At 42.2% G+C, this 14,849-nt stretch overlaps 1 protein-coding gene across 1 annotated transcript in view; it reads left to right on the top strand.

Annotated features, from left to right (window-relative positions):
- The window catches only part of LOC116747529 (elongator complex protein 1-like), a 39,518-nt gene that overhangs the window by 10,510 nt on the left and 14,159 nt on the right, over positions 1–14,849 (top strand). Inside the window, 9 exon segments of the mRNA XM_032619842.1 lie at positions 1,235–1,320; positions 4,109–4,205; positions 4,514–4,604; positions 5,673–5,796; positions 6,762–6,855; positions 10,021–10,251; positions 11,354–11,381; positions 11,383–11,522; positions 12,336–12,433. Coding sequence (XP_032475733.1) covers positions 1,235–1,320; positions 4,109–4,205; positions 4,514–4,604; positions 5,673–5,796; positions 6,762–6,855; positions 10,021–10,251; positions 11,354–11,381; positions 11,383–11,522; positions 12,336–12,433 — 989 coding nt within the window.

Here is a 14,849-nt window from a genome sequence, read left to right as displayed (position 1 = left end):
GCCTCTCCCGTTGCGGAGCACAGGCTCCGGACGCGCAGGCTCAGCGGCCATGGCTCACGGGCCTAGCCGCTCCGCGGCATGTGGGATCTTCCCAGACCGGGGCACGAACCCATGTCCCCTGCATCGGCAGGCAGACTCTCAACCACTGCGCCACCAGGGAAGCCGCAGCTACTCAACTTTGCTGATGTAGTATGAAAACACTCAAAAGACAGTACATAAAGAAGTGTGTTCCAATACAAGTTTATTTGTAAAAGCAGATGCAGGCTGTAGTTTACTGATTCCTGCTGTAACTCCACCACTTATTATCTGATCCCACTGGAAAAGTTGTCTTGCTTTGCTCCTTGACCCTTTATCTCTCTGTGGAAACTTTCGGATAGAAGCCCAGGGGTCTGCACCAGGATAGGCACTACTGTTTGTATACAGCAGCAAGGTATGCTTTGGGGTACTACAATACTTGGATGTGCCCAAGCAGAGCATACAGGAAATGGTCATGCTGACCCATAATTTATAGGAATTATAAACAGCCCTGCATCGTCAGAATCAGCATCAGTTATAGGAAGGAAACTTTGGGTCCTGGATCTGGCCAATGCTTTCAGGGGCATCTCTGTAGTACCTCTTATAGGTGGATGTTAAGTCCTACCTTCAGCAACAGAAGGCTGCATTATTTCAAGCAACTCTGACTTTATATTTCAGGTAAGATCAGCATTATAATTTAGAAAGAAGCCCAGCCTGGAAGGCAGAAGCCCTGTGTTCTAATTTTGGCCTCTGTCACTAGGGGGTCTCGGTCTCTGTCTCTGTGAGTGGTTGAATTCCATAATCATGGTCTCCTCCAACACTAGCAGGGAGGTTGGATACATTTCGTGGATTGAACACTTACAATCGGAATTTTGTTCCCAGCTCTTGTCTTCTTGAGTTTTATGTTTTGTTATCTGTGGACGTATTGCATAGATTCTTCATGTTTCGTTCTCCTTGTAAAGTGGGGATGGATTGCTGACTGTCATCAAGGGAATTTATATACGATGGCAGTAGAGCTCTTTCCAAACTAAGGGCATTTCAACGTCTTCAAAATCACTTCAGCATATAATATGGAACATAGGTTTTTAAAATATTGACTGCTGGTCAATTTATTGAGAGGTCTCAGAGGACCCAACTTCATGAAGAATAGCTGTGAAACTGCTTTTATTTTATTTAGCTTATTGGTTGTCTTGCATATTCTCACTCAGTTGTTCTCTAGGCAAGTTCATCACTGTTGGCTGGGGCAGGAAGGAGACGCAGTTCCATGGATCAGAAGGCAGGCAAGCCGCCTTTCAGCTGCAAATGGTAAGCTTGGTATGATGGATAAAGAACCTTCTTTGGAACAAATAGAAGTTCTGCTTACACACCAGGAGCTCTTAGGTGTCCAGGTGTTACCAAAAGTGGGGTCCGGCTGCTCGCCACTCTAAAGCCAATAAAGAGGCAAGGTTGGTGGAAAGGAAAGTTTGCTTTATTCCGCTGGATGCCAGCAACAGGGGGGTGGGAGTGTTGGGGGCGGATTTTTGTGCAAAGGCCGACTCCCCTCCCTGACAACCAGTGGGCAAGAGCTTTTATAGGCCGAGGGAGGGGGCTATATGCAGAAACAGTACAGGCAGCTCTGAGAGTCATCTTGAAATTGGTGATGTGGTGGTCTGACCAGCATCACCTTGATTATTAAGTACAGTTAGTCTTTACTTCCAGGGTCGGCTTGTTCCCATTTCTTTGAGGCCAATTCTTGGATTTGTGGCAGCTTATGTCATGGCCACAGTCTGGTCATCATGTAGTTAACTTCTTCCACCCAGTGGGGGCTTCAGTATCTATAAGACAGTTCAAAGGATATGGCTCAGAATATTATCTATACCCCTTGAGGAGGAACTAAAAAAGTCCTTGACTGTGCTTAATGACTAAACTATTATTATGTAGTCATGTTGGACTGTTTTCCTTTGTTTCTGCATTTTCTCACTTCTCTGATTAAACTTATTGTTTGGCTAAAGGTTTTCTGCAGACAAAAGGCAGGCTGAGGGCTTCCCTGGTGGCGCAGTGGTTGGGAGTCCGCCTGCCGATGCAGGGGACACGGGTTCGTGCCCCGGTCCGGGAGGATCCCACATGCCGTGGAGCTGCTAGGTCCTTGGGCCATGGCCGCTGGTCCTGCGCATCTGGAGCCTGTGCTCCGCAACGGGAGAGGCCACAACGGTGAGAGGGCCGCGTACAGCAAAAAAAAAAAAAAAAAAAGGCAGGCTGAGGACATGGGGTGGGGAGGGACCATAGGGTCCTGCTCTGTTTCACAGGTAAAGGGTGTTAATGGACAGATCTCTTCTGCTCTAGTAAAGCTGAAGCTGTTTAGAGACCTTAAGGAATGAGTCATCCTAGAAAGATCCTTTTTTCCTTTCTATTGCCAAGTTGTTTTGTTATTCTTTTTTTCACATAGAGAATAATTATCACCAATATTCATTTTAAAAAATAAGTCATCACAGACAGAAATGAAACACTCTGTATCCCTTCCTGATACCCTTCCCCTTCCTCCCCAGAAGGAGCTGCTGCCCTGCATTCACTGTTGTTCATTCACATGCATGTTTTTATACTTTTCCTACATATGTATATATTAGTCTTTCTTTTTCTGATTTCCCTTTCTGGATGAAACTATGTTTTCCTTCTTTCTGGATACATTTTGAAGATAGAGCTACAGGATTTATTGATAATAGATCAGATGTAGGGTAAGAGAGAGAGAGAGAGGAATTGAGGATAATCCCCAGATGCGGGCCAAAGCAAATGGAAGCATTTTGTCTATATTATATGTGGAAATTTCCCTGAGCTGACCTTCTAGGATAGATGAAATCATATACTGCCTGCCGTTACATTTTCCATCCTTACTTTATTTCTGGCTACATTCCGTGTAACTCATATTGTCTCCTAACCCTTCACTAGAGGAAGTTTGTGTATACCACAGGGCGATTTCATTGAGAATAAATCTTGTTAGGCTGCTGTGTATTCCCTACTGTGCAGCTTGTGGCACTAGCACCATTCCGACTTAGCCTATCACTGTAATGTGATGATGGATGTTCAGGTGGTCATTTGTCCCCAACCCCACAGAATTGGCTTCTGTCTTCAAGGCTTTCGGGACGGAGGTGCAAGTGGCACTGGAAACCTTTCTTCTTTCTGTGCTGCAGAATGCGGAGCTTGTTCGTGTTTTCATCACTGCTGCTGGCTTCATCTCCTCTGGCTCTTCCCTGCCCACCTTCCTCTCATCTTCTTAACTCTTCTGTGCAGCATTGCGAAGTTTACTTAGTGAATGAAGCGCTACCCGCTTAAATTTAGACAAACATAAATTTCCTTGTATAGTTACCTGATAGATTCCTCAGCTCGTTATTTTATTTATTTATTTTTTGCGGTACGTGGACCTCTCACTGTTGTGGCTTCTCCCGTTTGCGGAGCACAGGCTCCGGACGTGCAGGCTCAGCGGCCATGGCTCACGGGCCTAGCTGCTCCGCGGCACATGGGATCTTCCCTGACCGGGGCACGAACCCGTGTCCCCTGCATTGGCAGGCGGACTTACAACCGCTGCACCACCAGGGAAGCCCTCAGCTCGTTATTTTTAATATCTAGATCTGTAGCTCTTTTTCCCTGTTGCTATGCTTGGAGGCCACCTTTTAATGCCCAGAGAAAGATTTTGTTTTGCTTTGTTAAGTTCTTTTCTCTCGATTTCTGGGTCTAAGGGCCCTTCTGGAAGGGTACCTGAGGATTCTGTGAAACTCGATTTCTAGATAGCTTAAACCTTATATAAAAGGTTTAACTTTAGGGCTTCCCTGGTGGCGCAGTAGTTGAGAGTCCGCCTGCCGATGCAGGGGACACGGGTTCGTGCCCCGGTCTGGGAAGATCCCACATGCCGCGGAGCAGCTGGGCCCGTGAGCCATGGCCGCTGAGCCTGCGCTTCCGGAGCCTGCGCTTCCGGAGCCTGTGCTCCGCAATGGGAGAGACCACAACAGTGAGAGGCCCGCGTACCGCAAAAAAAAAAGGTTTAACTTTAATAGCCTGAGGCTTGTTTGGTTCTGGGCCATTTAAGGCCCCCAGTAACATTTGTGTTTTTTCCTCTCTTTAGCACGAGTCTGCTTTGCCCTGGGATGACCATAGATCACAAGTTACCTGGCGTGGTGATGGAGAGTTTTTTGCTATGCGTGTCGTTTGCCCAGAGACAGGTATGGAAATAAATTTTTCTTCCTTTTGCTTTGAGGGTTTTCTTTCATTACACCCATGAGGTAACGATGTGCTGGTTTAGGTGTTAAATGAATATAGAGCTAAGAATTAGAAGAGTTCTTTGAGGCTATTTGGCCCAGCCTCCTACCTGTTGGATACAAATTTTTAACAAGATTCATCTAATTGGCTTTGTGAAACCATGACAGTTTTTATTAAAAAGGAAGGTGTTTGGAAGTTCGGACTTGACAACATTTATCACAGTGCTTTAAGTTTTGCCATTGTTGTTTTTCTCCCTCTATCTACTACACAGGGGCTCGAAAGTTCAGAGTGTTGGGCCGGGAGTTTGCTTTACAGTCAGCCAGTGAGCCTGTGGCAGGAGTGGGACCTGCTCTGGCTCAGAAGTGAGTGGGAGAAGAAACCTTGTAACTTCTTCCCAGAGAACTTCTTGGTACTAGGGTGGGAGTGGTGGTACCTATTGAATGTAGGTGTTTATAAAACACAAAGAGATAATTACTTTTTCTCATTTGGCTGTAAGCCTGTATCTTTCTTTTTTAGTTCTGTGAAGTCTGAATGTGGTTTGAATAGTAGATTCTGAGCTTCACAGACCTCATCATTCCAAGGCCCACACGTTTTGTAGGTTATAGGCAGGGCCTACATGAAGCCACTGTGTAAAACAGAAAGTGGTGCTTAGAAGGAAAGTTGCAGTCTGTGAATTTCTGTGGGGCAGCAGAGCTTTGGTGAAAATTAGGAAAGGGCTTCCTTTCTCTGCACAAACTCCCACACTAAGGGGACCTGTTTGCTGAGGAACACGTGGGCTGGATTTGGGCCCGATTCACCTGTTGGCCTAGTACCATTGTGCAGGTCACAACCTGCTTGTGATATATGGCTGTCCTGGTTATAGATAGAAGAAATATTTCCTGCCTCAGTAGCATCTGTTACAGGCAAAACCTAGGTCTCTAGGTTTTAGACATCTGTTTCCCACCAATATTTGAGTGGCAATTGGATGACAGAGCAAAGAGAGAAATGTATTTGAATTAAAACTAGAGACAAATATAAACAATATGGGGCGATCAAGGTGTTTTCAGTAGATTGAGAAGTCTTTAAAAATACCTACCTGGGTTGCTGAAGTCATATAATTGAAGAAATAGTTCATGGTTTTATAGGACATTATACTGGGAATGGTTTAAATAATTTATTGGTTCTTTTAAAAAGTCACCCAAGTGCAGTCTAAATCTGTGAGTCTTTGTGGGCAGATAGAGCCCTTGTGCAAATCAGGAAAAGGCACTATGTCCTCTGGGCAGATACAGTCCCACACTAGGGTGACTGCTTGCCAGGAAACATGGGATTTAAAACTTCCTTGGATGGAGGCTTTTTGTTTTTGCTGAAAGAATTGTTTCTCTGAATTTCATCTTGTTCTTAGCCAGCTGGATGAGCTTTTGGATGCTCTAACACTCTGGGTTTGCTTTAAGGCCCTCAGGCAGTTTGATTGCATCTATGCAAGACAAACCCAATCAGCAGGATGTTGTGTTTTTTGAGAAAAATGGACTTCTCCATGGACATTTTACACTTCCTTTCCTCAAAGTTGAGGTTAAGGTAGGTGCCTGAATTGTTTTACCATCACATTTAGAGGACTTTCCACAGCTATAGAGAAGATTTGTATTTGATATGGCTATGTAAATAGAAGCCCCAGAGTAGACAGTAATAAAAATAGTGGCTTCCTATGACTGAATTTTTTTTTACACACCAAATTGTTTTTATTAAGGAGATTTTGCAGGGAAGAAATAGCATTCCTTCCTCACCCTAGATAAAACACAGAAAGGAAATAAAAATGTCCGTTTTTATTGTTCATTTTGAGAAAAGCATAATTCTTCCAGTGATAAAGATACTTGTCATTTTTAACATTTAAACCTTAAGGAGGTTGTGTACCATTTGGATCTTTGCTGGAGCAGAAACAAATCATGGTAATTTTTAATTGTGTAAAAATTTAAATATATTAAAAGTTGAGAGAAGAGCTTAATGAACTCCCATGTACCTATTACTTACTTTCAACAGATATATACCAGCATTTTGCAAAATTATTTTCATCTATTCTTCACTCTCTGGCACACACACACACACACACACACACACACACACACACACACACACTCTTTGTAAAAATTTCCTAGGGTTTCAATTTTAAAAATCATATTTTCAATATTCGTTTCTCTAACAGTTGAGAACATTTTTCTTTATATAAGCACAATTCCATTATCACACCTTATAAAATTAGTAATAATTCCTTAATATTACCTAATACCTCGTCCATATTCAAATTTCCCTGATTGTCTAAAAATGTCACCTTCATTTGGTTAAGTATTTAAACATAATGCATTTTTTTGAAGTCCTCTACATATGATGACAGAGATTTGTTTAATAACTCCATAGGTTAGTAATTTACAGCTAGGGATCGACTCAAGTGTGGGATTATTTGACTTGTGAGAGCAGGGAATTTAGCTATCATAAAGATTTTGAGGTAAATACGTAAAGGCCAGTGACAGGTCTTTTTTCCCTACTAGGTTAATGACCTTCTCTAGAATGCAGATTCCACCGTGCTTGCAGTATGGCTGGAAGACCTTCAGAGGGAAGAAAATTCCACTCTAAAAACCTATGGTAAGACAGCTCTAGTATCTCAGCCTTCTGCCCCATAAAATGTAATTGAAAGTAGTAGGCCGTGGAGTTTCTTTTATCCCTTTCACTTAGTCCTATAATGGAATCAAAGATAACTGAGGGGGGTAGGTAGAGATGAGGGAGTGGTTAGTTTTGATGGGAGGGATTTCAGTTATGTATCAGGCAGGGTATCTAAAGAAATAGAATCAGGGTAAGCTGGCTGGTTGGAAATTCAGTGAAGAGTTGATGTTGCAATCTTGAGTCCAAAATCTGTGGGACAGGCCCACAGTCTGGAAACTCGGACAAGATTCTGTGTTACAGTCTTGAGACAAAATTCCTTTTTCTCTGGGAAGCCTTAGTTTTTGCTCTTAAGGCTCTATAAACTCTTTGGATGAGATCTATCCACATTATGGAGGATAGTCTGCTGTACTTAAAGTCACCTGATTATAAAGGTTAATCACATCTGCAGAATTCCTTCCCAGCAACATCTAGACTGGTGTTTGACCAAACAACTAGACGCCATAGCCTAGCCAAGTTGACATGTAAATTAACCATCACAAGTCATCAGTGCTTTCTCTTCATGGATGGTACCAGTGTAGCAAATCAAAATGCTAGCCAAAGGAATACTGTGGAAGTGAAAGAGAAATGAGATTAGATATAAGTAAGAATCTTCTGTAGCTTTTAAATGGTAAATCAAATTATAAATAAGTATTTTTCAGTGTATATGTAACATGTGAAAGCATTAGAAAATAAAGATGGGAAGAAAAAAAGTTCTTCCGTAATTCTGTCACTCAGTAATAATCACTATTTAAATTTTCTTGTCTTCCCAATTTTATGTATACATCTCAGTATAGCTGTGATCTCATTTTTGTTGAATATGTAGGTATGATACCTGCAGTTTTGTAACTTGCTTTTACAGTGTGTCACAAACTACTTCCATTTCAGATATCTATCATTTAACTTGCTGTATATTCATTTATGCTACAGTTTATTAAATCTTATGTTGTTAGACGTTTAAAGTTTTGTAATTTTTCACTGTCATCAGTAGTGCACTGAACAATTTTTTCATAAATCTTTTCATTTGCTTGATTATTTTCTGAGTGGCTTTCAAACGTTTTAATCAATAGAACTAACTGAAATGTTATTAAGAAGCTCATTCATTCATTTATTCATTCAACACAATAGTTCTCAACCCTGGCTGCAACTTTAGAAAAAAAAAATGCTATCCATGTCTTATCTCAGAGTTGCTCTCAGTGCGTTATAATGGGGACTATACATCAGTATTAATTTAAAAAAAAAAAAGCTTCCAGGTGATTTTTTTTTGGTAAACACTGACATTTATTTATTTATTTATAATTTTATTTATTTATTTATTTTTGGCTGCGTTGGGTCTTCGTTGCTGTGTGCGGACTGTCTCTAGTTGCGGCGAGCGAGGGCTACTCTTCGTTGCGGTGCGCGGGCTTCTCATTGAGGTGGCTTCTCTTGTGAAGCACGGGCTTTAGGCGCACGGGCTTCAGTAGTTGTGGCTCGCAGGCTCTAGAGCACAGGCTCAGTAGTTGTGGCGCACAGGCTTAGTTGCTCCGCGACGTGTGGGATCTTCCCAGACCAGGGCTCGAACCCATGTCCCCTGAATTGGCAGGCAGATTCTTAACCACTGCGCCACCAGGAAAGTCCCCAGGTGATTTTTTTAATGTGTAGCCAGAGTTGAGAACCACTGACTAACCAGGTGTTAATGGCTGGCCCTGTGATGTGCTCAGGATAAAAGTGTTGCTGCAAGAACAGCCACAACATCTGTCCTTACAGAGCATGAGCATGTAGTCTAACTTAACCCAAAGCTAGGTCAAAGTATTGTAGTAGCCTTGTTCTAGAACTAGGTTGGATTTGCTGTGATTGCTGAGTTAAGAATTAGTGATCAGGGAGATGTTTAAAGAAAAGAAATTCCTTAATATAATTAAAATCTTCATTTATGTGTGTCACCTGTTTAATAAAGGTTGGCTTTGACATGATTAGGTCTTTTTTTTTCCAGGTTTATTGAGATATAATTGACATGCAACGTGTACATTCAGGAGGTACAATGTGATGATTTGATACATGCATATACTGTGAAATGCTTGCCACAGTAAGGTTGATTAACTCATCCTTCACTTCACATAATTACCATTTTTGTTGTTATGGTGAGAACTTTATTTTGGCTGCGTTGGGTCTTCGTTGTTGCGTGTGGGCTTTCTCTAGTTGTGGCGAGCAGGGGCTATTCTTCCTTGCCGTGCGCGGGCTTCTCATTGCAGTGGCTTCTCTTGTTGTGGAGCACGGGCTCTAGGCACGCGGGCTTTGGTAGTTGTGGCACACGGGCTCAGTAGTTGTGGCTTTTGGGCTCTAGAGCACAGGCTCAGTAGTTGTGGCACACGGGCTTAGTTGCTCCATGGCATGTGGGATCTTCCCGGACCAGGGCTCGAACCCATGTCCCCTGCATTGGCAGGCAGATTCTTAACCATTGCACCACCAGGGAAGCCCAGTGAGAACATTTTAAATCTACTCTCGTAGCAACTTTCAAGTATACAATACAGTATTGTTAACTGTAGTCACCACGCTATACATTAGATCTCTGGAACTTGTAACTGAAGGTTTGTACTCTTTGACCAACTTCTTTCTGTTTCCTGCACTCTACAGGTTTTGGTCTTGTTCTTTTAAGGGTAATTGCATGCTGATCTCCCTTGGACATAACTGCATGCAAAACACCTGGAAGAAAATAATAAGCATCTTAAGCGTAATACAACATAGTGATGCTAGTCTAGTGCTCTTGGATTGGGTGTTTTAATACTTTTAATCTAATTGCCAAGTTTTCTTCTTTCTAAGTCTTTATGGAAAAAAAAACGACTCACTAAAGCACTGTCCTATGGTAGGAGCCTTCCATCATCATGATCATGAAGTGTGAAGGTAGAGGCAGAAATGAACACGTGTGCTTCTGACCTTGTTGATGCTTAATATTTTGTCCTCATGAAAAACTATACTTTAACAATTATTGTTAATATTATTATCTTAATGAAGAGGCTGAGCAGAAAGGGTCATTTGAAAAAGAAAAGGGTGTCCTCACCCCTCTCTAGCAAGTGGTACGAAGTCTGGTCCTCTGGCCCCTGCCTCTGATGGCCTCCTTTTCATTTTCCCCTGCAGTTCAGCTCTGGACTGTTGGAAACTATCACTGGTATCTCAAGCAAAGCCTGCCCTTCGGCACCTGTGGGAAGAGCGAGATTGTGTCCCTGATGTGGGGCCCAGTGACCCCATACCGGCTGTATGTTCTCTGTCAAGGCTGACATTACCTCTGCTATGACTGGCACTGGGCGAGTGACCGGAGCTCAGGAGATAATTTAAGTGACATGGCAAATGTGGCTGTTGTTGATGGAAGTAAGGAGCTGAAAAGTGTGTCCATGGGCCTGCAAGGGGCCTGAGCCAGGAGCCTGCAGATGTGGTAGTTTGACTTAAACAGTGCAGGATTTTTATTTGATTGATTATTCTGGTTGTTTGGTTTGTTTTTACTTGTTTTGGTTTCGATTGGATGGGAACACCCTTAGGTGAGGCGTGTACTCCCCTGAGGACCATAGTCTCTCCTCTCCCCCCCACCACATCCCTCAACTCGTTTTCTACTACAACCATGGCCTTTACATATTTACTTGTCTGGGCTTTGAAGACATTGACATTTCTGACCCTGGGTGGAGAGGAAGACAACAGTAGGCTTGTGGCATTGGTGTGTCAGCCTTGTCTTTGTGCCCTGACATAGCGTTCCGTTGACTCTCACACCACTCCATTGTGTTGCTTTGTTTTTTGATATAATGCTTGCTAATTATGTACCTTTCCAGTATCTTCAGTTCAAGTCACAGACATCTGCCTAGTACTCGGATTGGATTGGTGTTTTTTAATTAGGTTGAGGGTTTTTGTTTAGTGAGGGGAAAGAAACTAGGGAAAGTCAGTCTTTCCTGAATAGACAGTTTATTTATTGCTGATGACAAAGGAAAACTTGCTTCTAAGATTGTAATGTGAGTTGGTGTACTAATTTATGTTCTATGTAGTGATCATAATACTGATTTTACAATCATATGTTCTGTGTAGAGGACTTAAGCACATATGCCTTATTACCAGATCCATGTACAGGGAAGTGCTTTAAGGATTTTGGTTTATTCTGGCTTGGTTGCAGGCCCAGGTTTAAAGCTAGAACTCTGACCTTTTGGCCTGCTTGCCGTAGTCCCTGGCACCTGAAACTCCAAGCCCCGTGATGGACTGCTATAGGCCTGGAGGTGACAGTAGCCAGATACAGACAGAGCTCTGACACTAACTTTCCTCCTCTACACTGTATTTAAGCTTATTCATGATAAAAACACCAACAATTACTTTTAAGAATCACTGTATATTTTCTCCCACCATTATTAGTTAGTGGTACTGTGCTGTTCAGTTGCCTTGTTTTACAAATTGAACATCCATGTGTCTAATCCTCTTTCTCTCTCTCATGCAGACAGGGTATTGGTGACAGTCTTCCGGCAGTGTGGTTCCACCTCCCATGTGCACCTACCGACTGCTGCTCCCACACCCTGTAGCTCAAATCATGTTCTCCACACACCCTAAAAAGAGTAACGACCTCGCTGTCCTAAATGCCAGTAACCAGATTTTTGTTTATAAATGTGGTTTGTTCAAACACTGTTATCAGGATGTTCTGAATCAAATCTCTCCTACACAAAAGCAAACTATAGTTTGGTGTTGCGTTGGCTCTAGGGCTTCAAAAAATTTTGAAGTTTATAATTAATATCATTATTACTGTGATGTTTAATTGACTTGTAGGGTTTTTTGTGTGTTTGTGTGGGGGGCTTCAATCCTACTCTGGCTAATAAGAACAATTCTTTTTGCTTTGTTGAACTTGAAGGGTTAGTTATTTAAGAATAATTCTCAATCCTAGAAAGAACGTAGTATCTCATTACATCCTTAACATGTTTTACAGTTTTCATTGCCATTGCACATATCTTCAGTTGATCTCACAGCTTTCCTAGGAGCTATGTCAGAGGTGGAGTTTTTCTGTTTTATAGATGAGGAAACAGAATGCCAGAGGGTTTGCAGTCTGCTTGAGCAAGAAAGGACAAGGACCTCTACTTAGGTGTTTTAGCGTCTAATCTAGTTGTCCTTCCACAGTCCCGTTGCTCGCAGTTTCTAGTTGCTTTCCTGATGTACTTGGAGAACCTGTAATTTGTGAATTCTATGGTTGTGTCGTAAGTTATACTGGCGCATGGCAGTGGTAGGCTTGTTTTCAAATAAGGTTTGAATTCTCAGCCTGAAAGGTAGGCAGAAATTTAAGAAAGAGGTTGAGATGTGGTTATTTTCTAGATTGCTTTATTTGTAAAGTGGATTACCTTCTAGAACCCATTAAATGCAGGACCCCATATCCGTGGTATCAGGAAAAATGTTTGTAGCTTACTATGATAGTATTTGCATTTTTTCCCCCCTAGGTGATAGTCCAAGTGTAGACTCTGCGGTGAAACTGGGAGCTGTGGGTGGAAATGGATTTAACATTTCTCTTAGAACACCTCATCAGGACAAGAGATACATGTAGGTTGTTCTTAGTTGCCTTGGAACTCTGGGCACAGAAGCAGCCAGCATTTAGTCCTAAATTCAGCCAACTGTTATTATCTTATCCTGTGCCTTTTGCTCAGTGGAACAAGAAGTAGATACAACACCTGGGCCCTGGTTTTTCAGCCTGGTTGGGGAAGTCAGTTACCTATATATCTGAATGTCATATATGCTGATGGGTGGCAATGGAGCATAAGTCTTAAACTGACTTAGAACCCATTCCCCCACCATCCCTGGGGGGATTTTCAACAGGGAATATCCCATGGGAAAGATGGAGATGCAGATGATAGATCACAGTGCATTTGCCTACACAGATGAGGATACGTACATTGTTAATGTGCGGCTGACCTAATGCAGTCTCTAGTTTGTCTCATCCTACAGTGCAGAACTTTTTTTTTTTTTTTTTTTTTTTTTAAATTTTTATTTATTCATTTATTTATTTTTGGCTGTGTTGGGTCTTCGTTTCTGTGCGAGGGCTTTCTCTAGTTGTGGCAAGCGGGGGCCACTCTTCATCGCGGTGCGCGGGCCTCTCACTGTCGCGGCCTCTCTTGCTGCAGAGCACAGGCTCCATACGCGCAGAGCTCAGTATTTGTAGCTCACGGGCCCAGCTGCTCCGTGGCACGTGGGATCTTCCCAGACCAGGGCTTGAACCCATGTCCCCTGCATTGGCAGGCAGACTCTCAACCACTGCGCCACCAGGGAAGCCCCAGTGCAGAACTTTTGGCTGCTGTGTTTCGAGGCTCTCAGGTTGGAAATCAGAATGCATTTTCCTATGGAAACGATAGTATGAACAGTTGGATATAATTGAATACCTCAGGTACATTATAGGCATTGTAAAATAACCCAGAAGCCAAATTACTAATTATAAGTCCATTTCTGTGAGAATCCAGAATTTGATTCTGTTCTGTTTAATGAGCCCATGGTCTTTTTTTTTTTTTTTTTTTTTTTACTTTCCACTTTATAACAAAGTGAACCAGCTATACATATACATATATCCCCATATCTCTTCCCTCTTGCGTCTCCGTCCCTCCCACCCTCCCTATCCCACCCATCTAGGTGGTCACAAAGCACCGAGCTGATCTCCCTGTTCTGTGCAACTGCTTCCCACTAGCTACTGATTTTACATTTGGTATTGTATATATGTATGCGCAACTCTCTCACTTTGTCCCAGCTTACCATTCCGCCTCCCTGTGTCCTCAAGTCCATTTGCTAGTAGGTCTGCATCTTTATTCCCGTCCTTCCCCTAGGTTCTTCATGATCATTTTTTTTAGATTCCATATATATGTGTTAGCATTCGGTACTTGCTTTTCTCTTTATGACTTACTTCACTCTGTATGACAGACTCTAGGTCCATCCACCTCACTACGTATAACACAATTTCGTTCCTTTTTATGGCTGAGTAATATTCCATTGTATATATGTGCCACATCTTCTCTATCCATTCATCTGTCGATGGACACTTAGGTTGCTTCCATTTCTGTCCTGGCTATTGTAAATACAGCTGCAATGAACATTGTGGTACATGACTCTTCTTGAATTATGGTTTTCTCAGGGTATATGCCCAGTAGTGGCATTGCTGGGTCGTATGGCAGTTCTATTTTTAGTTTTTGAAAGGACCTCCGTACTGTTGTCCATAGCGGCTGTATCAATTTACATTCCCACCAACAGTGCAAGAGGGTTCCGTTTTCTCCACGCCCTCTCCAGCATTTATTGTTCGTAGATTTTTTGATGATGGCCATTCTGACTGGTGTGAGGCGATACCTCATTGTGGTTTTGATTTGCATTTCTCTAATGATTAATGATGTTGAGCATTCTTTCATGTATTTGTTGGCAATCTTCTTTGGAGAAATGTCTATTTAGGTCTTCTGCCCATTTTTGGATTGGGTTGTTTGATTTTTTGTTATTGAGCTGCATGAGCTGCTTGTAAATTTTGGAGATTAATCCTATGTCAGTTGCTTCATTTGCAAATACTTTCTCCCATTCTGAGGGTTGTCTTTTGCTCTTGTTTATGGTTTCCTTTGCTGTGCAAAAGTTTTTAATTTCCATTAGATCCCATTTATTTATTTTTGTTTTTATTTCCACTCCTCTATGAGGTGGGTCAAAAAGGATCTTGCTGTGATTTAGGTCATAGTGTGTTCTGCCTATGTTTTCCTCTAAGAGTTTGATAGTGTCTGGCCTTCCATTTAGGTCTTTAATCCATTTTGAGTTTTTTTGTACGTATGGTGTTAGGGAGTGTTCTAATTTCATTCTTTTACATGTAGCTGTCCAGTTTTCCCAGCAGCACTTATTGAAGAGGCTCTCTTTTCTCCACTATATATTGTTGCCTCCTTTATCAAAGATAAGGTGACCATATGTGCGTGGGTTTATCTCTGGACTTTCTATCCTGTTCCATT

Source organism: Phocoena sinus, chromosome X (assembly GCF_008692025.1).
Source record: "Phocoena sinus isolate mPhoSin1 chromosome X, mPhoSin1.pri, whole genome shotgun sequence".
Classification (NCBI taxonomy): Eukaryota; Metazoa; Chordata; class Mammalia; order Artiodactyla; family Phocoenidae; genus Phocoena; species Phocoena sinus.
Note: the sequence above shows the minus strand (reverse complement) of the source record. Positions and strands in the feature narration are given on the sequence as shown.